General features: G+C 43.5%; 2 protein-coding genes across 4 annotated transcripts in view; one reads left to right on the top strand and one right to left on the bottom strand.

The window, feature by feature from the left end:
• The window catches only part of LOC106604776 (uncharacterized), a 36,695-nt gene extending 25,766 nt beyond the window's left edge, over positions 1–10,929 (bottom strand). For both annotated transcript variants that reach the window (XM_014199798.3, XM_014199799.3), the window contains exons 1-2: positions 10,679–10,929; positions 3,133–3,277 (exon numbers count right to left, since the gene is read on the bottom strand). The gene's annotated coding sequence lies outside the window, so the exon portion shown is untranslated. The remainder of the gene's footprint in view (positions 1–3,132; positions 3,278–10,678) is intronic.
• A 374-nt stretch (positions 10,930–11,303) lies between these two features.
• Positions 11,304–19,278, top strand: LOC106604775 (mitochondrial import receptor subunit TOM5 homolog). 2 transcript variants are annotated; one of them, XM_082975185.1, is made up of 2 exons: positions 11,304–11,592; positions 12,244–19,278. In XM_082975185.1, the coding sequence occupies exon 2, from the start codon at positions 16,596–16,598 to the stop codon at positions 17,031–17,033; it is 438 nt and encodes a 145-aa protein (XP_082831311.1). In that variant the 5' UTR covers positions 11,304–11,592; positions 12,244–16,595; the 3' UTR covers positions 17,034–19,278. The 2 variants fall into 2 exon arrangements, with proteins under 2 accessions (XP_082831311.1, XP_014055272.1); XM_014199797.2 differs by having other exon boundaries at positions 11,312–11,592; positions 12,244–12,669.
• Positions 19,279–21,205: the final 1,927 nt, after the last annotated feature.

Here is a 21,205-nt window from a genome sequence, read left to right as displayed (position 1 = left end):
ACCATCTGTTAAATAAAATCAATCTATTGTTCATTTGTTGACATCCATGTTGTATTGTCTGTCTCTAATGTCAGCACTCAATAAAGGTCTAGGTTGACCATCACCACTGTAATTAATAGATGGTATCATACTGTGAGGTGAATGAGCTTCCCCTGCAACTCTGCTGCTAGCAGGCTGCACAGCAGGAGAGAGAGAGAGAGAGAGAGAGAGAGAGAGAGAGAGAGAGAGAGAGAGAGAGAGAGAGAGAGAGAGAGAGAGAGAGAGAGAGAGAGAGAGAGAAAGAGATCGATAGTGGCTAACGATAACGAATGTGGTGATAAAGCCCAGTGATACAGCCTTTCCCCTACTACCACCTCCGTCTACAGCCGAAGCCAATCAGTTCCACGAAAACACGGTAAACTTTCCTCGAAGCTCGGAGGAAGCCGTCGCTAACCTCCGGTCTGCTCGTTCTGCTTCAGTGACAAAAGCACCTGAGTGCTATTAGTCCGGTTCAGTCTGAGTGTCTGTGCTTCAGCCAACCTCCTTGCCTTGCCATGCGTGCCATGGCAAAGGAGCTGGCTGAAGAGGAACAAATAACTGCCAACCTCAGGCTAATGTCCTGTCAATCAGAGGGATTAGCTGGCGATATCAGACTTAATGTTCACTGACTCAGGTTTTGAATGATTGCAATTCTCTCGCTGATCAATAGAGGGATGGAGGACTAATTCAACAAAGAGATTTTCTACAGACACTGTAGAGTGAGCCAACTTGCTCAGTCCTTCGCTACAGTACACTGAAAGTGCTGACAGCTAGACTAGACCCGTGAACAATTTGAAGTGAATGCTCTCTGACGCTATGCCAGGCCGCTAACATCCTACCAATTGGAATGAATGGGCGTAGGCGCTAAGCTAAGGCTAGTCCTGTCTGCTAACGTCATCCCCATTGAAGTGAAGGCTCTTAGGTGCTACGGCTAAGGCTAGCCCTCTGGCATTGCCCTCATTGAAGCCAATGCTGTGGGTCTGTAAGAGGATTATGTCCTCTTTCTGAGAGGACCTGGACAGGGTGTAACTTTGGCACCCCGTTGACTCGGATTGATCCAGATTGATGTGGATGAGGGGTGACTCGCTTTTGACAGCTGGGCCGGAAAGACCGGCTACTTCTGAGACACACATTATCGAAACCTGTTTGATCAATCTGAGATGGACACAGTGCTGATCAGGTGTGTGTGTGGACGTGTTTAACTATTCTTGTGGGGACCAGAAGTCCCCACAAGAATAGTAAACAAAAAATGTTTGACCAACTGGGGACATTTCGTTAGTCCCCACAAGAGCAAATGCTATTTCTAGGGGGCTTAGGGTTAAGGTTAGAATTAGTGTTAGGGTTAGAATTTGGTTTAGGGTTAGGAGTTAGGAGTTAGGGTTAAGGTTAGGTTTTATGGTTAAGGTTAGAGTTAGGGTTAAGGTTAGGTTTTATGGTTAAAGTTAGAGTTAGGGTTAAGGTTAGGGAAAATTGTGTCTCATGAGAGAGGTCCTTCTCTCTCATGTTACTGAGCAGAGTGGGAGAGATGAAGCTGTCCAGACCAAACTCTTTCCTGTAGCAAATACAGTGTGTGTGTGTGTGTGTGTGTGTGTGTGTGTGTGTGTGTGTGTGTGTGTGTGTGTGTGTGTGTGTGTGTGTGTGTGTTGTGTGTGTGTGTGTGTGTGTGTGTGCGTGCGTGCACTTACAGATGTATCTGTTAGTATGTGTGTATATCCATGCTGCAGTGCTGACTCAGGTGAAACCTGTCTCTCTCCCCTTTTCTATCCCCCTCCTCTCTTCATCTCTCTCTCCCTCTCTCTCTGCCCTTGCTGAGTCAGGAAGTCATCTTGGATGACAGTTTCTCTTTGCTGCTGCAGACACCATCCATAAATACATGATCACCCGGATCACTGGAGGAGTGTGTCCACTGCTGCCCCAACTCTCTTAGCAGGCTGCTTTTTTTACCTATGTTGGCTATACAATACATCATGTATTTTCAGACTTTTTGGCAAAGTAATACACAATTAACTTTTGTATCTCATTACTCACTCCTTAAACTCTCTCAAATAATCCAGCAGCGATCGGCAAATAGGAGCATATAGATTGTTATGCTAATGTTAATATATTAAAATATACTTCAGACGTTAACCTGTTGGGGCTAGGGGGCAGTATTTGCACGGCCGGATAAAAAACGTACCCGATTTAAACTGGTTACTACTCTTGCCCAGAAACAAGAATATGCATATAATTAGTAGATTTGGATAGAAAACACTCTAAAGTTTCTAAAACTGTTTGAATGGTGTCTGTGAGTATAACAGAACTCATATGGCAGGCCAAAACCTGAGAAGATTCCATACAGGAAGTGCCCTGTCTGACAATTTGTTGTCCTTCAGTTGCATCTCTATCGAAAATACAGCATCTCTGCTGTAACGTGACATTTTCTAAGGCTTCCATTGGCTCTCAGAAGGCGCCAGAAAGTGTAATGGGGTGTCTGCTGTCTCTGGGCGAAGAACAGCAGGAGAATTTGTGAGTGGTCAGCCTGGGAACAGTGACACTGGAGATGCGCGTTCATGAGAATTCTCAATTTTTTTCTTTCAGCCTTTGAATGAATACAACGTCGCCCGGTTGGTATATTATCGCTATTTTACGAGAAAAATAGCATAAAAATTGATTTTAAACAGCGTTTGACATGCTTCGAAGTACGGTAATGGAATATTTTGAATTTTTTTGTCACGAAATGCGCTCGCGCGTCACCCTTCGGATAGTGACTTGAACGCACGAACAAAACGGAGCTATTTGGTATTTGTATTTCGCGCCACGCGATTCCACTGGCTGTTGACTAGGTGGGACGCTTGCCCAGGGAAGTTAAAGGAGAGAGATGAAGAAGCCATCTCAAAGTATTTAAACATTTAGTGAAGATGCTATGACCAGATACCCAGCATTCTGACTAAAGGCTCTGTCTGTCTGTCTGTCTGTCTGTCTGTCTGTCTGTCTGTCTGTCTGTCTGTCTGTCTGTCTGTCTGTCTGTCTGTCTGTCTGTCTGTCTGTCTGTCTGTCTGTCTGTCTGTCTGTCTGTCTGTCTGTCTGTCTGTCTGTCTGTCTGTCTGTCTGTCTGTCTGTCTGTCAGTCACTCACCGTGGTATGGATTGTCTCTTCTGGATTCCCGAACAGGAAAACCCTTGCCTTCTGTGACATCAGCTCCGGAGCCCCATCGGGATTAGCCGAGAAGAGGTGGAGGAGGGCCCTTGTGATCATCAGAACCAATCAGAATTTTTAATACCTGTGCAGAATGGAACAACAAATCAATCAGTTACACTGTCACTGCCTTTCGATTCCTTTTGCAAAACAATGACCTTTTCTGGGAAAAGTGATATGATGCAAAAGTGCTTTGTCATCGTAACGTCTTTGTCATAATAAGATCACTGAACAAGCAAACATTTAGTCTTTATCCTCCTGTTAGAACCAGTATAAGCAGAATTGTGTTTTTTATTAGAGGCCATTACTGTTTTTCCCACCCCCAGGCCTCCGGGCTGCAATCAAAGCAGTGTAGCCTGAAAAGCACATCATGGTGTGATGGAGAAAAGGCACTCTAGCTTTGTCTGGTTGTCTGGATTAAAATTTCATATCAACCCAGTTCAGAGACGGACCAACTAGCCCCTTTTAGAAACTGCTAGAGGAAAGAGTGTGAATTCCACTGCGGTTGAAAGAAGCTGTGCCCAAGGATCTCGGACAAACAAAGCTCCAGCAATAATAAAAGGAGGACAACTCTTTTATACAAACGTCAACTGTGAATAGCTGAAGTGAGCAAAATATGCTAAAACCATGCTTTGTGCACTTCTACAAAGGCAAATGTAATATAGTGGCGCTCTGAGTCTGAATAAATGTTCGCCTTATCGAATAAAGACACATGATTAAACACTCCTTTAGTGCCTCTCTATTCGCTAATTTCAGGGGCTCCTGTTCCCGGAATGGCCCTGACACGCAGCTCCATCACCAGGCCCTGTGTCCCAAACACAGTGCTCTTTCACCAGGCCTGGTCCCCAGTGCGCAGCTCGGAAAACACCCAGACCCACATAGAATGCAGAGCAGATTAATAATGCATAGAGCTAATGCAGCTAGCTAGGACTCCTACCTCCTCCAGCCTCCTCTGCCAACACATGCACCAAAAGAGGAGCGACGGGAGGAGGAGAGGAAATGGAGAGAGAGAGGGGTGCAGGGGGTGAAGAGGTGAAGAAGGGGTGGACTGTGGAGAGTGAAAGGAGAGCAGAGGGAGCAGGGGCCCAAGAGAAGGGGAAGGCGGTAGAGAAAGAGTGAAAGCGAATTGGCCAAGGGGGAGAAAGAGAAATGGACAGGATATTGGAGGGGGTTGTAGTGAGGGGGGTAGAGGGAGGAATTTTAAAGAGGGTTTTATTGGAGGGCGCAGCAGCACAGGAGACGAGATGTCGATGTGGAGTTAAGAGAAAATAACAGCTAGCTGTTTTATTGAGAAGGAAAGGCTGATCGCTGTAGCATTTCTCCACAATACAGTACAAACATAGGCCAGCAGCGGACATTGCTGTACGGTCAATCGTTAAATAATTTTTTAATAAAAATTACATTTAGCATTGTTAACATTTTCCTGCATTGTGATAGATAAAGCATGTTTGTTTTTTAAAAGTTGTTTATGAGGTTTTATAGTGTAAAAAAAGTGTATATTCAAAACAGGATACTAAAATGTATATGCAAAAAAAAAATCTTACCTTTAATTAACCAGGTAGGCAGTTGAGAACAAGTTCTCATTTACAACTGCGACCTGGCCAAGATAAATCAAAGCAGTGCGACAAAAACAACAACACAGAGTTACACATGGGATAAACAAACGTACAGTCAATAACACAATAGAAAAATCTATATACAGTGTGTGCAAATGTAGTAAGATTAGGGAGGTATGCCAATAAATAGGCCATAGTCGCAAAATAATTACAATTTAGCATTAACACTGGAATGATAGATGTGCAGATGATGATGTGCAAGTAGAGATACTGGGGTGCAAAAGAGCAAAAATAAATAACAATATGGGGATGAGGTAGTTGGGTGGGCTATTTACAGATGGGCTGTGAACAGGTGCAGTGATCGGTAAACTGCTCAGATAGCTGAAGCTTAAAGTTAGTGAGGGAGATATAAGTCTCCAGCCTCAGTGATTCAAATGCACACTAACCTATAAAAACGAACAAAGACATCATGTGGAAATCCAGGGGTTGCTTTTTAAGTGAAGTAAATGCATCGTAATAACGTGAGATCAGTACTTAAAATCATGGTTGGGATATCCCTGCCTGTCTGTCTGTCTGTGGATCGTGATAAGACTGCTCCTAATCTGGCTCTGAATCAATAGTAATCATGACTGCTGTGTTTACAGCAAATGTCCCCCAAGCTGTCCACAGACTTCATCAGTACCGCTTGTGTCCTGTCTTGGCTTTCTTTCTCTCTTTCTCTCTCGTTCTCTGCCACTTTCTCCATCTCGACCGTTATTAGCATAGCTTGCAGCCTGTCTTAGCTTTCTTTCCTTCTCTCTCCCTTCCACTTTCTCTCGTTCTCTCTCTGGCACTTTCACCATCTTGAACTCTCGCTCTTTCTCTCACTCAATATCACTCTCATCTCACTCTCAACCGTGGAAGAATCACTTTTGATAAGGTTTTCTGTTTGGAAACCCACACAGCATCTCTAGCTCAACCCTTTAAACTTTTAATGAACAAACACGCATACATTGCGACACTAAGTCTCTGTTCATCTTCCCTGAATTCTCTCTCTCTCTCTCTCTCTCTCTCACTCTCGCTCTCTCTCTCTCTTTCTCTGAGAGGTAATATTGAATGGGAGGTGCTGTCAGCTGGACAGGAAACAGCATCTAGTTGAAATCCAATTAGGCATGCTAAGACAAGACAGGACAAGACTGGACCGGGGCGGGGCCACAACAGACATTACAGGAGAAATCGATCTACAGAAAGGCCTGACATGGAGCTCATCCACAAGCCCTGCCACCTTCCTCTGGGGGTCCCCCTCGTGGAGCTCTCCTACCTGGCCCTGTCACCTTCCTCTGAGGGTCCCACACAAGCCCTGTCTCATTGACTGATATGGTGGAAACTGACAGGAAGGCCTAAACACCTGCTTGATGTTCTCAGCAGTAAAGGATTTAGCAATGAACTTGACACAGACCCCTGTCATTCATCTTGTACACATGAAGAGGTAAGCCCAGAGACAACCCTTTTGTGTTTTGTGGACTGCAATTATTATTTATTTTTAATCTTGCAACAATCCAGGCTTTGTTTACACAGGCAGCACAATTCTGATATTTTTGGTCTTTTGACCAATCACATCAGATCTTTTCCCAAAAGATTCAGAGCTGATCTGATTGGTCAAAAAAACTATTAGTGAATTTTTAAAAAAGATCAGAATTGGGCAGCCTAAGTGTCCTCTTTTTTACATGTATTTAACTAGGCAAGTCGGTTAAGAACAAATTCTTATTTTACAATGACGGCCTACCCCGGCCAAACCCTCCCCTAACCCGGATGACCTCTTTGAGGAGGTCACCAAACTTCAGTCAAAGGCGATACACACACGCACCCACACACCCACCCTAAATACAGTATTTAATCACTAAAAGTGGAGAAGTCCCAATCCTTAAAAACCTTGATTAACATATCTATCCTTGTCCCTATCCTTAACCTTTAATGAGCTTTTTTACGTGGGAGAGCAGTGATATATGTTCCAATACAAACCCTTTCACTGTGTGGCTGCATGTGGCCTTGGCCTATGACTAAAATCACAGGTCTTTTTTGGGGGGATCGACCAGTTGTCTGCTATTGACGTCTGAGGCCTAATTCTGCCTGAGTGGACGACCCTTCCCTCCGCCCATGAGGAGGAGCACAGTGGGAGACAGATATGTTCAGGACCTCAGTCTGTCACTGAGTTGCACCAGACCAAACCAGACCAAACCAGACCAAACTAGCCCAGAACAGGCGACAGGTCCAGAACAGGATTGGAGACGGGCTGTGCAGAGTACAAACTGATACATCAAAGAAAGCCAGACACTATATGGTTGTGTTATATAATGTAATATAAACTGGGTGGTTCGAGCCCTGAATGCTGATTGGCTGACAGCTGTGGTATATCAGGCCGTATACCACGTGTATGACAAAACATTTATTTTTACTACTCTAATTATGTTGGTAACCAGTTTATAATAGCAATAAGGCACCTCAAGGGTTTTTGGTATATGGCCAATATACCACAGCTAAGGGCTGTATCCAGGCACGACGCAAATCCAGACACTATACGGTTGTGTTATATAATATGTCTTTAAAAAGACAAATAACTGTGCAAACAACCAAATAAATCGAATGACTGTACATAAAAAAATATAAATAAAGAGACGATTAATCATTAGGAAACTTCATTAAGGACCGACCACTCCTGTTGTTTATTCACCAGGAGCTCTCCGTTACATTGTTATTGTTTGTTCTGGTTGGCGATGTTCCGTTTTCTCTGTTCCCTTCCAGACCTAATCAAATCTACCGCCTCGTTCTGCCTCCACCTGTCTGCTCATTCCATTAGCATCATTAAGATGGAACCTGCCGTGCACCACTCATTTCATCTCCACTTGCAACGGTGACCAGTGGGAGCTTGAGTTCCCCAATGCACTATTAAATACTAGGCCATTGGAAGATTAATCGTCTGCTGTGTTATTCCAGTTATTTGTCTGGGGTTTTTCATTGGGTCAGAGAGAGGACTCCCTGGATAGGTCACTATCTGTCTGGGAAGAAGAGCTTGGGAAGTAAGTGGGTGAATAGAAATCATACTCCAAATCAACCCCTTGTCCCTAGCCCGGCCTATAGGCATTTCATGTATACAGGTCTGATCTCAAAGAATGGTTGTAAACAATATGATACCAGCTCCACCTTGCCCTATAGAGCGGTAGGTAGCCTAGCGGTTAGAGAGGTGGCAGGTATTCCGCGGGTTAGAGAGGTGAGCCAGCAACCAGATGGTTGCCAGTTCACATCATGTGTCTGATGGGAAAGATCCAGCAGGAAGTGAGCTGGCAACCGGAGGTTTGCTGGTATCAAATCCTATATGTGATTGCCTGCCGTTGTGCCACTGAGCAAGGTAATTACCCCCCCACAACAACTGCTCCAGCGTGGAAGCCCACTGCTCAACCTGTATATATGTTTCGGAGGGGTTGGAATAAAGTGGAAGTCAAATTTTGGTTGAACCTTGTGTACAATTGACAAATAAAGTTATCTTAATCTTAAATGATCCAATCATGTAAAAGGGGCTTTGGGTTGATTTGGGATTGGGCATAAATCTGGGATGAGTGACCTCTGCTTCTCTTATGTCTAGGCCAAACCTTTTTACATGTTCATAGATCATGGTGCTGTTATGTCTGGAAAGGACTCTAGAGGATACAGTGGATTTATTGTGTACAGTATGTCTCAGTGCTGGTCCATTGGCCAAACCAACCCATTATAACACTTTGAGAAGACAAACAGAAAGACAGCCCAACCATTAAATGGATTTGTGTTCAAATAAAGAATTATTGACAACCCGACAGTCTCTGGCTGCCAAAATGTGTCTTGGGCAATAACATGCATCTAATTACTTAATGACCACCATTATTAATTGGTCTGGTGATCGATTGGCTGACTGATCGGTTGGAACAGACACCAGCACACAACTCAAACTGCCCTAGAGACAACAAGGACTAAATATTAAATGACGCCACTGTGGCTTGAGTCAAAAGTAGTGCACTATGTAGGGAATAGGCTGCCATTTGAGATGTGGAGGCTCCAGGGTAAGAGGGAGCCAGCCGTAAGTAGGGCAGATGAGCACTCAGTGGGGTAGATCCCAGCACAGACAGGCAGGCAGGCAGGCAGGCAGACAGACAGGCAGACAGACAGGCAGACAGACAGACAGACAGACAGACAGACAGACAGACAGACAGACAGACAGACAGACAGACAGACAGACAGGGAGGGAGGGAGGGAGGGAGGGAGGGAGGGAGGGAGGGAGGGAGGGAGGGAGGGAGGGGGAGGGAGGGAGGGAGGGAGGGAGGGAGGGAGGGAGGGAGGGAGGGAGGGAGGGAGAGACAGACAGGGAGAGAGGCAGATAGGCAGTTAGGTAGGCAGTTAGGTAGACAGGCAGACCGACAGGCAGTGAGTCTTTCCTGATGTGAGTGTCATCCCAGTCGCATTTCTCTGCTGGCTGAGTGACCTCAGAGCAACAGTTTCATCACATGTTATATATACCATGCATCCCTGAGTCATCATGCATCCCTGAGTCATCATGCACAAGGCCTGCAGCACTGGCATAGCAGCACTGGCAACACACAGACACACACACACACACACACACATTTGCACGTATACACACGTGTTCACACACTCACAATCACACACACCTACACAGACACACACTCAAGCACCCTCACTGAGCAGTCACGCCCATAGGGCAGCACAAGACCAGGACAACAACCACCCATGTGTGAGATGATGCAGGCTATGCGTGTCAGCATGTGTGAGTGTGTAGGAATGTCGGTACATATGTGAACATGAACTAGTCAGTGATAGCCTAATATTCTGTGACATTAAATACATCATCTCCTGGGCCGCATGTACATTTTGTGTACAGTAGAGCACATGTCTGGCCTATTTATAATCGGAATCAGTGGTCATATTAAATCATGTCACGTATTAAATAAAGGACACAGAACGCATTGTTCCGGTCTAGTTGTGATGCGCTCTTCTTGCTTCGCACGGAATGGAAAAGTGCACTGAATGAACGTCGCATTTTCACAAACCTATGGATACGCGGATGAGGAAAAAGGCTGATTCTGTTTCTCTCCACACCTCGCCAACGGCCCGACGCGCATTGATAACGAGACACATTGGCCATTTCATTGAAAGGCGTTTTACTACACCACTAGAGACACCGGTCACCATCTCTGGATCTACTCTGATTCCATTTGTACTCTCTGACCATTTGCATTAAGTTACACCAATTTCATGCTGCACAGAATTCCACTGGTTGCGTATTGGCCATGCATAATGCATGTGCGAGTATCCTAGATGGATATGAGGAAGATGGTTATGAATCAACGACAAAATAACCACGTCAATACGAAATGCATGGGAGTGCGCTGCTCAGCATGCAATAATAAAACGAAATAGAATTGAATATCAATAGCCCACAATAGTTTCACCCCAAATTCATTAGCATTTTTGGATAGGTCGAAATCAAATATTGAAAGGTTTTATAACCCAGATATAAACGTGTATTATTTTGCGTTCGTATTGTTCACCCGCAAGGACCAAACTGACCCGAGATATAATCAGTGACAGCAGTCATGCCAGATTAGCCCGGAAACAAAGAGAAAAAAAAGTCAATTTTTAATTGTTTCCTAAAATAATCTTAATCCGATTTCGATCTCTCTATTCCTGCTCTTCGAAACAGGGGCACGGGAAACCAGGACCAGCACGAGGTCCAAATCATTCAGATAGGATTTGATGTATTTTCTCTATGTGAAAAATATCGCAAGAGATTCTTCCAATCAATGCAAGGTGCAAGCAAAGCATACACCCAGGCTTCTCTACCATTCGTCCACAGTCAGTTTGACAATAAAGAGGAGAATAAAATCACGAAAAAACGAACTCACCTCGTGTTCTACAGAAAGAGACGGACCAGGGTTGTGAACCGGGAGGGCCCAATGAAGTGACTAAAGAAAGAGAGCAGACAGAAAAGCTTGTCGGAATCGATAGAATACGTGTCCCGGACGGTGTGGTGCGTACTGTCATCGTATTGGGACTGTTCTCTACCGTTTAATCCCCGGCCCTGAGCTCAGATATAACCCACTCCCTCCCTCCCTTCGTTTTCTCCTGCTCTCTCTCGCTCTATCAATTTTCCTCCCTCTCCTCCACACTCATTATTGTTCGCTCCCTCCCCGTCGGCCTTGAGGACCTCCCTCACAAGGTCAGCTTGATTGAAGGCAAGAAAGATCATGCTTGATATTAACACATTCAATAAAGATGATAATACTATGAGAAAAAACTGTGGCCGTAAACAAGTAAGAATGACAGTATTGTGTAATAAACAATAATAAAAAACAATCACAAAATATGTTTTTAATTTAGTCACCTCTAAAAATATATATATTTAGACAGACTTTTAAATTGATAAATAGGCAAGTCTTGGGTTAGTAGAAATTCCTCATAAATACATATTTATTGCTTTGCCTTCCCCCCATTGTAGAGTTTGTACCTCTACGGCCATTGTACTTAAAGTAATCCTTAAACGTAATTTCCGGTTTAAACAGTCACGCGTCCGCAAACAAGCACGAGTAGGGCTCCGAGAATAAAGCCAAAGGGCCAGCATAATACTAAGGAAATCTCAGCCATAAAATCTCAACCAGGTGAGGGATAGAGTATAAAACCTGTACAGACCACGCCGAGATGTTTAAACTCGAGGGGTTAGAGCCGAAAATGGACCCAGAGGAGATGAAGAAAAAGATGCGACAGGATGTAATCTCGTCCGTGCGCAATTTTCTAATCTATATTGCCCTTCTCAGAGCCAGTAAGTATCGGTTTTCACATTGCTCTCGGGTTGCGCACGTTATGCTTGTTCTGCATTGCAGCCGACAGTGTCAGCCACTGCCGACTTACAAAGAACCTTGCATCATAAATAACTACTCATTATTATTTATAGGTCAGTCAGTCACAATTTACCCATTATATATTACGGTTTTGAAACACTCGAACACTGCCGTTATCTCACAATACATTGTGTAATATATGGGTCAGTGCTATCCCTAAATCCTAACCATACCATAAACATAACCCTTGCCTAACCATTTAAAATGTCAACTTCAATGGAGTAGGGAGGTCCCAGGGATCCAGGATAGCACAGACTGTAATGCATGTCGCACTCACCTGCACAGTGTTCAGACAAGAGAATGTACAGAGAATCAATGACATCACTTGACGTGATCCTTTACAAATCATCCATCAGGTTGTGACCCCTAAACATGGTTCCCCTCTTTTGACCTGGGAGCCGGCTTTCTGGTCTTTGCATGAGAATGAATGGTCATTAATCTAGATAATATCCCCAAGGGTTTTGATAGATTTTGACCATAAACAGCACCGTAATCAAAAAGGAACATTTTATGGATAATTGACTAAATTATTAGGTTTGGTTTGACTACTTCTTTCCTTTGCCTCCACACAGCTCCATATATCTTGAAGAAGTTGGACAGCATTTGAGACCATCTGCCTCCAGTATTCCCACTCAGGCAGTTTAATGCAACAAGGTCTATGGACATCACCATAACAGGGTTAACAATTAACAAAGCGGCGGGCTAAACACCATCATACGGATCCTATATGGAAGACTTCTTTATAGGCTACAGTGGAGACATTATGTTGTGTCCCACATTGCACTTGAACATTAAGATGTTGTAATTTGTAGTCATCGACGTGTCATCTGTTATTTTTCATGGTTGCCTTTTATGTTAGTGCTCAATAAGAGAACATCTGATTTTTGTTTTGAGTGTTTTGGCAATCTTTTCCATGGTCCCTCCAATGAGAGTGTTGTGTAATTGGACATTTGAATTTTGTTGGTCATCACATGCAATAAAAGGAAGGCATGTTTAAATATTGATTGCATGGTTTTTGTTCGTTATCATCAGGTATAAATTTATTGAAAAAGCTATACCCAGAAGCAAGACCCCTTGAACAGTTTTGATTTGAAGATATTCTGTAGATCCTCAGGTATACAACAAATAGGGTGGTAGAGGGTATTATGTCAAATTTGCTTCCCTCATAGATAACTGCTTGCCCCTTGGACCCCACAGCATCGTGAAGGCAAGGGAGAAGAACTCTCAAGCAGTGCAGTACAGAAACCATCATTACCTGAATATGCCAAATGGGGGGTGCTCTTGTCTTATTTTTGAGGACATCAGCATTCTGACCATGAATTTGGCAATTTCATTCAAAACTGAATCAGTGTAAACATTCGACAATGCAATTATTTCAAATGCAGGGTTTTTCTTCAGATAAGATTGCTAAATATTCTTATTATTACTTAAAAAGGGACGGGATGCATGCACGAATGAAGTGCAAGCCAGTAGGCAAACAAGAAGGCGCAGCCATGGGTGGGACTGGGAGGTCATAGGTTCACCCACTTGGGAGCCAGGCCCAGCTAAGAGTTTTTCCCCACAAAAGTTATTACAGACATAAATACTCCTGAGCACCCCTTCCTCCGTCTCAGGCGATCCCACGTGAAAAAGCTGGATGTGGAGGTCCTGGGCTGGCGTGGTTACACATGGTATGCGGTTGTCAGGCTGGTTGGATGTACTGCCAAATTCTCTACAATGACATCGGAGGCGGTTTATGGTAGAGAAATGAACATTCAATTATCTGGCAACAGCTCTGGTGGACATTCCTGCAGTCAGCATGCCAATTGCATGCTCCCTCAAAACCTGACATCTTTGGCGTTGTGTGACAATACTGCACATTTTAGAGTGGCCTTTTATTGCCCCCAGCACAAGGTGCACCTGTTTAATGATCATAATGTTTAATCAGCTTTGTGATATGCTACACCTGTCATGTGGATGGATTATCTTGGCAAATGATAAATGCTCACTAAGAGGGATGTAAACAAATTTGCACAAAATTTGAGAGAAATAAACTGGATTTTTTTGGGGGGGATCTTTTATTTCAGCTCATGAAAAATGGAACCAACACTTTACATGTTGCTTTTATATTTTTGTTCAGTATACATTTCAGTAATTGGCTATCCTAAATGTGGTGGACAGTGGATAAATTGAAGAGTTGAAAATATTTATCTGAAAACGAATTTATAGCCAGTTATTGTAGCCCGTGGGTGTAATCACCTCTAACCAGTTGGCTAAGGTAGCCTGTGTGCCCATGAACTCCCAAATCTAGTCCAGAATAGTTGTTTATTTGGCGTATTCGATTAGCTAGCTAGTTGGCTAGTGAATGGCCAGTGTGAGCCAGCTTGCTAGCTACATTTTTGTCAGTAGCTGTCCTTATAAATGCGGTGGTCACTGGATAAACTAGCAACGAGTTGAACATATTTGGCTGAAAACGAACTAGTAGCCAGTTGTTGTTGCCAATGATGGAATCATATCTAACCCGTGAGTCTAGCTAACGTCGCGAATTAGGATTTCGCTAGCTATCTGAGCTGTTTTATAAGAAAACGACTGATATGAATCAAACACTGTAGCTTGTTAGCAAGCCCTCCTCGGCGACAATGTTATTGTCAGATTTGGATTTGAATTTCATGGTAACTGTCAGTGAAGTGGTTACTACTGGTTTCAGATATGAGGCGATATAAATTATCCACCTCGTTTTGGTAAGGCTCAAAGTCAAGCAAGCACTCAAGAACACTCAACCAATCACCCGACGGGTTCTATGTAGATAGAGACTCATAAATATCCATAAAATCCCTCCCTTTAAATTCTGTCGATCAATATCACCCAACATACCATTTACAGCCAATCAGAGCTGCTAACGGTCTCTTTCACCGCAGATGAGATCACTGCACTGCCTGATACACCAGAGTGTGCTTTGCGTTTAACTCAGCGGTGAGTTAAACAACATCATGGACTCAGTTATGACGATCATAAACTTTATCCGATCAACATATAGCCTAACATTGCTTGTTTCGTAGTTTGCTGAGCTCCATGATCTTCTATTACATAATGACTTTCGGTGGCTAAGCAAGGGTAATGCTCTCAAGCAGTGGCGATTTTAGCATGTAAATATTGGTGGGGCAAAAAAGAAAAGTGGGATGCATGCCAGCAAAGCCACTAAACAATACACTAATTGTGCTATAACGGTGTCAAACGGTGCCCACAAACTGTTAGGGCCTACATAAAGCTGTTCCAACAGCAGTCTCAACGGCTTACCACCTGGCTATCAGCAGAGCCTGGTCTGGCAGCGAAACAGTTCATTCAGCCTCATTTACTGCCTTTAAAAAACATAGCTGATATGGCTGACTTGCTTAAACAAATGTGGTTTCTAATGAAAATTTAGATGTACAAACTATGGCATAAGGGGACGAAAAGCAGACGAGGCAATCAGTAATTTCGATTTAGAAATTAATGAGCGAGCTAGCTTGGATGTAGTAAATATAACTATTTGTTCAGTGACGGGTCGACACTGCTCGGCTATGTGAGTTTAGGGTGTGACATCTTCAATCAGTTGAATGGACTTAATTTGCGACGACATGGGAGGGATAAAACAGTTATTGACATGATTGAAAAACGTACATATTTTCTAAATCAATGTGTTCTTTTGTTCTCTGATTTGAGCCCAAGCAAAACGCTCCATTTCCCTACACTGCTCAACTATATTCAGTCATCAGTACAGATCACTCCCGCGATGTAGGAGTTTTTAGATGAACTGAAAGCTTTGCAACGAGATTTGAGGAGTTTAAGTCCCCACAGAGGTGGTGCATTTGTTATAGGGGCCCATTCTCTTCTGGTGCGGGGGAGAGACTTCTCAGAAAAAGCTAGTCAACTGAGATAAGCCATGGATAAAAGGTTTCCTATGTCTCAATAAAAACAAAAATTCAAGCTATGTATGTAAAACGGACAGGAAAGTAGAAATTAATGTGACGCAAGTCAACTGCATTATAAATACAAATGTGTTCCATTATTTAAACAATTTGAATTTAGCAGCATTTAATCGAATTAAACGTGCTTTATAAGATTATAATTGTCTTTGTGCATTGGTTTTTATACTGGTTTTAGGAAGAGTAAGCCCATGTAGAAAATGTCTGGCCTCCCTGTTAATATCCTTTTTGAAATCTGCTCCCACCCCAAGAATATACAGTAGTTGAATAGCCCTTGGATATGCTATGAATGTCCCGCCCACTTCCTGGTACAAGTCTCTTACTGATTTTGAATGTATGTCAAGCTTATATCATCAAATTCATGAAAATGGGATTATTTAAGATATATGTAAAATTATATTTGTTTTTGTGGATAAATGTACCTTTACCCACTGCCTTTTATGAAGGTTTTCAAAACAAAACGCAGTTGAAAACCTTCATGTAAGGCATCATCTAGAAGTAAAATTAAACCATGAATATTATAATTTTACATAAATCTTAAATGACCACGTCTTCATGAATTTGATGATTTAACCTAGAAGCCTATTCAAAAACAGTATGGGACTGGCACCAGAAAGTAGGTGGTACTTTCATAGGTTATTCCAGGCATGAGCATCGGGACATTGCATGATAAATCAGTTGTTGTTTTATTCTGTTTTTCATATAATTAGTAACTGATATTTGTAAGGACAGAAGTGGTCTACAGTGTCAGACCTTTAGACCAATCAAATGAGTCCATAGACATTACATTTGCATCATAGTTTTTGTTATTACTAGCATTGCATCTATTGTGACAGAGCTGCCCATTGCTCGTAACCTAAGCTTGTCTGGGTTTAGTGTTTATGAGATCTATCAGGAGTTACATCAGTTCACTGACACTGAGTCTTGTCTCTGCCTGACCATTCAGTTTGACCATTCCTCATGTTCATCCTCAGGCTGAGATGGACTTCCCTGGACACTTCGAGCACATCTTACAGCAGTTAAAACACCAGCGTGTTAGTGTCCGTAGGGTCCAACACTTCAGGGCTCACCGCTCCATCCTGGCAGCCTGCAGTACACACTTCAGGGCCCTTCTTAATGCAGTGGAGGGGGATGAAGGAGGTGGTGCTGAAGGAGCCAGTGTGATGGAGCTGGACCCAGAGGTGGTGATTCCTGAGGCTTTCTCTGTCCTGCTGGGCATGATCTACACCTCCGCTCTCACTCTGGGGGCATCTAATATAACGGACATGCTCCTGGCTGCCTCCCACCTGCACCTCAACACTGTGGTCAAGGCCTGCAAGCGCCATCTCACCTCCACCTCACACAATTTCCTCACATCACCCCCGTGTGGTTGGAGATTACAAGTGCAGCAGCAGTTCAGCCATGCAGTGGACCAGTAGCACCTGAGGCAGTCTCCATCCCAGGCAGCAGCCATGGCTGGGGTCATCTCCAGGCAGCAGAGATTTGTCCTGCTCCAGTAGCTGGGGCTTAGACTGGTCACATCAGCTCTGGAATGGAGCCTCGATAACAGGGAAACCGGGGCAGAGGCTAGCCCGGCTGGAGGCAGGGATGGAGGGGTTGGAGCAGGTGGAAGCATTGAGCAACATGCTGCCTTCACCAGACGCCGTCTTCACAAACGCAATAACTCTTCTCACCAAGTGTTTCAGGAGGAGAGGCTGGACAGCAAGTAGAACGGGGGCAGGCTCTCTGAGGAGAGGGTGACGAGGAATAATAAAGTATGAGACGGGGAGTAGTAATACAAGAAGAGATACAGCTGCCTAGCCAATCAGATAGTAGTGTGGGAGGGTTTGGGGGAGAGGGTCACACAGAGGGTTCTCTGGTGAATGGAGGGATCATGTTTAAAGTGAAAGTGGGAGAGGAGGGATAAGGATCAGAAGATGGATGTAGTGGTGAAGAGTGAGCAGGTGAACTCCTCCTATCCAGACACACCAGGTGTGTTCAATGATCCTCCATTCCCATCCGAGGACACAGGACGAGCCAGCAAACGAAGAGAAAGATACTCAGCCCGAAGGGAGATGATGCAAGCTCATCCAACCCCCAATCTAGCTCTGATCCTCAGACAAAGACATACCCACTCCAAGACAACATGGATGGAGGAGATGGGTCGTCTGACAACGAGGGCCTAGATAGCAAACCAAGACCTGGGCCTTTCCTGCATTCTCAACCCCATAAGTCAGCTTGGCAGTGGGCCTTTAGGAGAGGACAGCCTCCTAAACACCACCATCAGTGAGGCTCAGGCAGAAGGCAATGAGGCTGTTAGGTCACTTCAAAGCTTAGAGGCAACAAACGCCTCCTCTTTCTGCTCTGCGTCCTCTTCCTCCCTTATGTTCTCAGTAACCTCTGTCCCCTTCCAGCAGCTCCTCGCCGCCGAGGGCCACAGTTTCAGCAACGGCTTCATCCTCCATGTCCCATGTGCAGTAGCAAACTGTAGTCTGGCTTTTTTATGACGGTTTTGGAGCAGTGGCTTCTTTCTTGTTGAGCAGCCTTTCAGGGTATGTCTATATAGGACTCGTTTTACTGTGGATATAGATACTTTTGTACCTGTTTCCTCCAGCATCTCTACAAGGTCTTTTGCTGTTGTTCTGGGATTGATTTGCACCTTTCGCACCAAACTACGTTCATCTCTAGGAGACAGAACGTGTCTCCTTCCTGAGCGGTATGATGGTGTTTATACTTGTGTACTATTGTTTGTACAGATGAACGTGGTACCTTCAGGTGTTTGGAAATTGCTCCCAAGGATGAACCAGACTTGTGGAGGTCTACCATTTTTTTTGTGAGGTCTTGGCTAATTTCTTTAGATTTTTCCCATGATGTCAAGCAAAGAGGCACTGAGTTTGAAGGTAGGCCTTGAAATACATCCACAGGTACACCTCCAATTGACTCAAATGATGTCAATTAGCCCATCAGAAGCTTCTAAAGCCATGACATTTTCTGGAATTTTCCAAGCTGTTTAAAGGCACAGTCAAGTTAGTGTCACGTTCTGAACAGTAAAGGGGTTATTTGTTATTGTAGTTTGGTCAGGACGTGGCAGTGGGGTATTTATTTTATGTGGTTCGGGATTTGTTAGTATATGTGTTTATGTAGAGGGGTGTTTGGTTAGAGTATTCCGGGGTTTTGGGTTATGTTCTATTGTTTCGTGTTCTAGGATCTATCTATGTTGTGTATTTCTTTGTGTTGGCCTGGCATGGCTCTCAATCAGGAACAGCTGTACATCATTGTTGCTGATTGAGAGTCATACTTAGGTAGCCTGTTTTCACCTGTCCCTTTGTGGGAAGTTGTGGTTGCATAGCTGTGTGTTTAGCCTGCGATCCTGTTCGTTCGATCGGTTTCTTGTTTTGTTTGTGTTCAATAAAAGTCATTATGAGCACTCAACCCGCTGCGCCTTGGTCCACTACGTACGACGACCGTTACAGTTAGTCTATGTAAACTTCTGACCCACTGGAATTGTGATAGTGAATTATAAGTGAAATAATCTGTCTGTAAACAATTGTTGGAAAAATTAATTGTGTCATGCACAAAGTAGATGTCCTAACTGACTTGCCAAAACTATAGTTTGTTAACAAGAAATGTGTGGAGTGGTTGAAAAACGAGTTTTAATGACTCCAACCTAAGTGTATGTAAACTTCCGACTTCAACTGTAGTCTCGCTATTGTTATTTTACTGCTGCTCTTTAATTACTTGTTACTTTTATTTCTTATTCATATTTTTTAAACTGCCTTGTTGGTTAAGGGCTTGTAAGTAAGCATTTCACTGTAAGGTCTACACCTGTTGTATTTGGCACATGTGACTAATAAAATTTGATTTGACTTTTACATTGGGAAAAAAAAAAAAATGTTGACCTAACAGGTTCCCATACACAATTGATGATTTTGGAAAGCACATACAATGCATTTGGAAAGGATTCAGACCTCTTGACTTTTTCAGCATTGTTACGTTACAGCCTTATTTTATTATTGATTAAATTGCCAACACACTACCCCATATTGACAAAGCAAAAACAGTTTTTTAGACATTTTTGCATATTTATAAAAAAAAGAAATAAATGAAATATCACTTATTACATAAGTATTCAGACCCTTTACTCAGTACTTTGTTTAAGCACCTTTGGCAGCGATTAAAGCCTTGAGTCTTCTTGGGTATGACGCTACCAGCTTGGCACACCTGTATTTGGGGATTTTCTCCCATTATTCTCTTCAGATAATTTTCTGCACATCCTGGATGGGGAGCGTTGCTGCACAGCTATTTTTCAGCTATTTTCAGGTCTTTACAGAGATGTTCAATTCCTGGCTCTGGCTAGGCCACTCAAGGACATTCATAGACTTGTCCCAAAGCCACTCCTGCGTTGTCTTGCCTATGTGCTTTGGGTCGTTGTCCTGTTGGAAGGTGAACCTTCACCCCAGTCTGAGGTCCTGTGCGCTCTGGAGCAGGTTTTCATCACGGATCTATCTGTACTTTGTTCCGTTCATCTTTCCTTCGACCCTGACTAGTCTCCCAGTTCCTGCTACTAAAAAACATCCCCACTTCCATCTGGCCATTCTACCATACAGGCCTGATTGGTGGAGTGCTGCAGAGATGGTTGTCTTTCTGGAAGCTTCTCCCATCTCCACAGAGGAACCTTTGAGCTCTATCAGAGTGACCATCAGGTTCTTGGTCACCTCCCTGACCAAGGTCCTTCTCCCCTGATTGCTCAGTTTGGCCGGGCGGCCAGCTCTAGGAAGGGTCTTGGTGGTTTCAAACTTCTTCCATTGAAGAATGATGGAGGCCACTGTGTTCTTGGGGACCTTCAACGCTGCAGACATTTTTTGGTACCCTTCCCCAGATCTGAGCCTTGACACAATCCTGTCTCGGAGCTCTACGGACAATTCCTTTGACCTCATGGCTTGGTTTTTGTTCTGACATGCCCTGTCAACTGTGGGACCTTATATAGACAGGTGTGTGCCTTTCCAAATCATGTCCAATCAAATTGAATTTGGACTCCAATCAAGTTGTAGAAACATCTTAAGGATGATCAATGGAAACAGGATGCACCTGAGCTCAATTACGTGTCATAGCAAAAAGTCTGAATACTTATACTTATTTTCATAAATTGGCAAACATTTAAAAAAAAAATGTTTTCGCTTTGTCATTATGGTGTATTGTGTGTAGATTGAAGGGGGAAATGATTTAATCAATTTTAGAATAAGGCTGTAACGTAACAAAGTGGAAAAAGCGAAGGGGTATGAATACTTTCTGAATACTTTCCTACTGCACTATATGTACTGTACTGTCTACTCTAGAAGATAACATGTTGCATTTGATGTTACAGTCATCATAGGACATGTGGGGAGAGAATGGAACTCTTTGAGAGAATATTTACCATGCATTACATCACACACACTTTCTAAGTAGGATCACTATTGAAGAGTGATGGAAATAAGCCACATTGGAACCACACTGATCCCTGACTACTGTCTTTTCATGTTTAATGTCTTTATTTAACTACGCAAGTCAGTTAAGAATAAATTCTTACTTACAATGACGGCCTACCCCGGCCAAACCCTAACCCGGATGA

Source organism: Salmo salar, chromosome 05, assembly GCF_965601325.2.
Source record: "Salmo salar chromosome 05, fSalSal1, whole genome shotgun sequence".
Classification (NCBI taxonomy): domain Eukaryota; kingdom Metazoa; phylum Chordata; class Actinopteri; order Salmoniformes; family Salmonidae; genus Salmo; species Salmo salar.
Note: the sequence above shows the minus strand (reverse complement) of the source record. Positions and strands in the feature narration are given on the sequence as shown.

What these genes read in the sequence shown, in the direction of transcription:
- LOC106604775 (XM_082975185.1), top strand. Translation starts at nt 16,596, where the DNA reads ATGGACTTCCCTGGACACTTCGAGCACATCTTACAGCAGTTAAAACAC.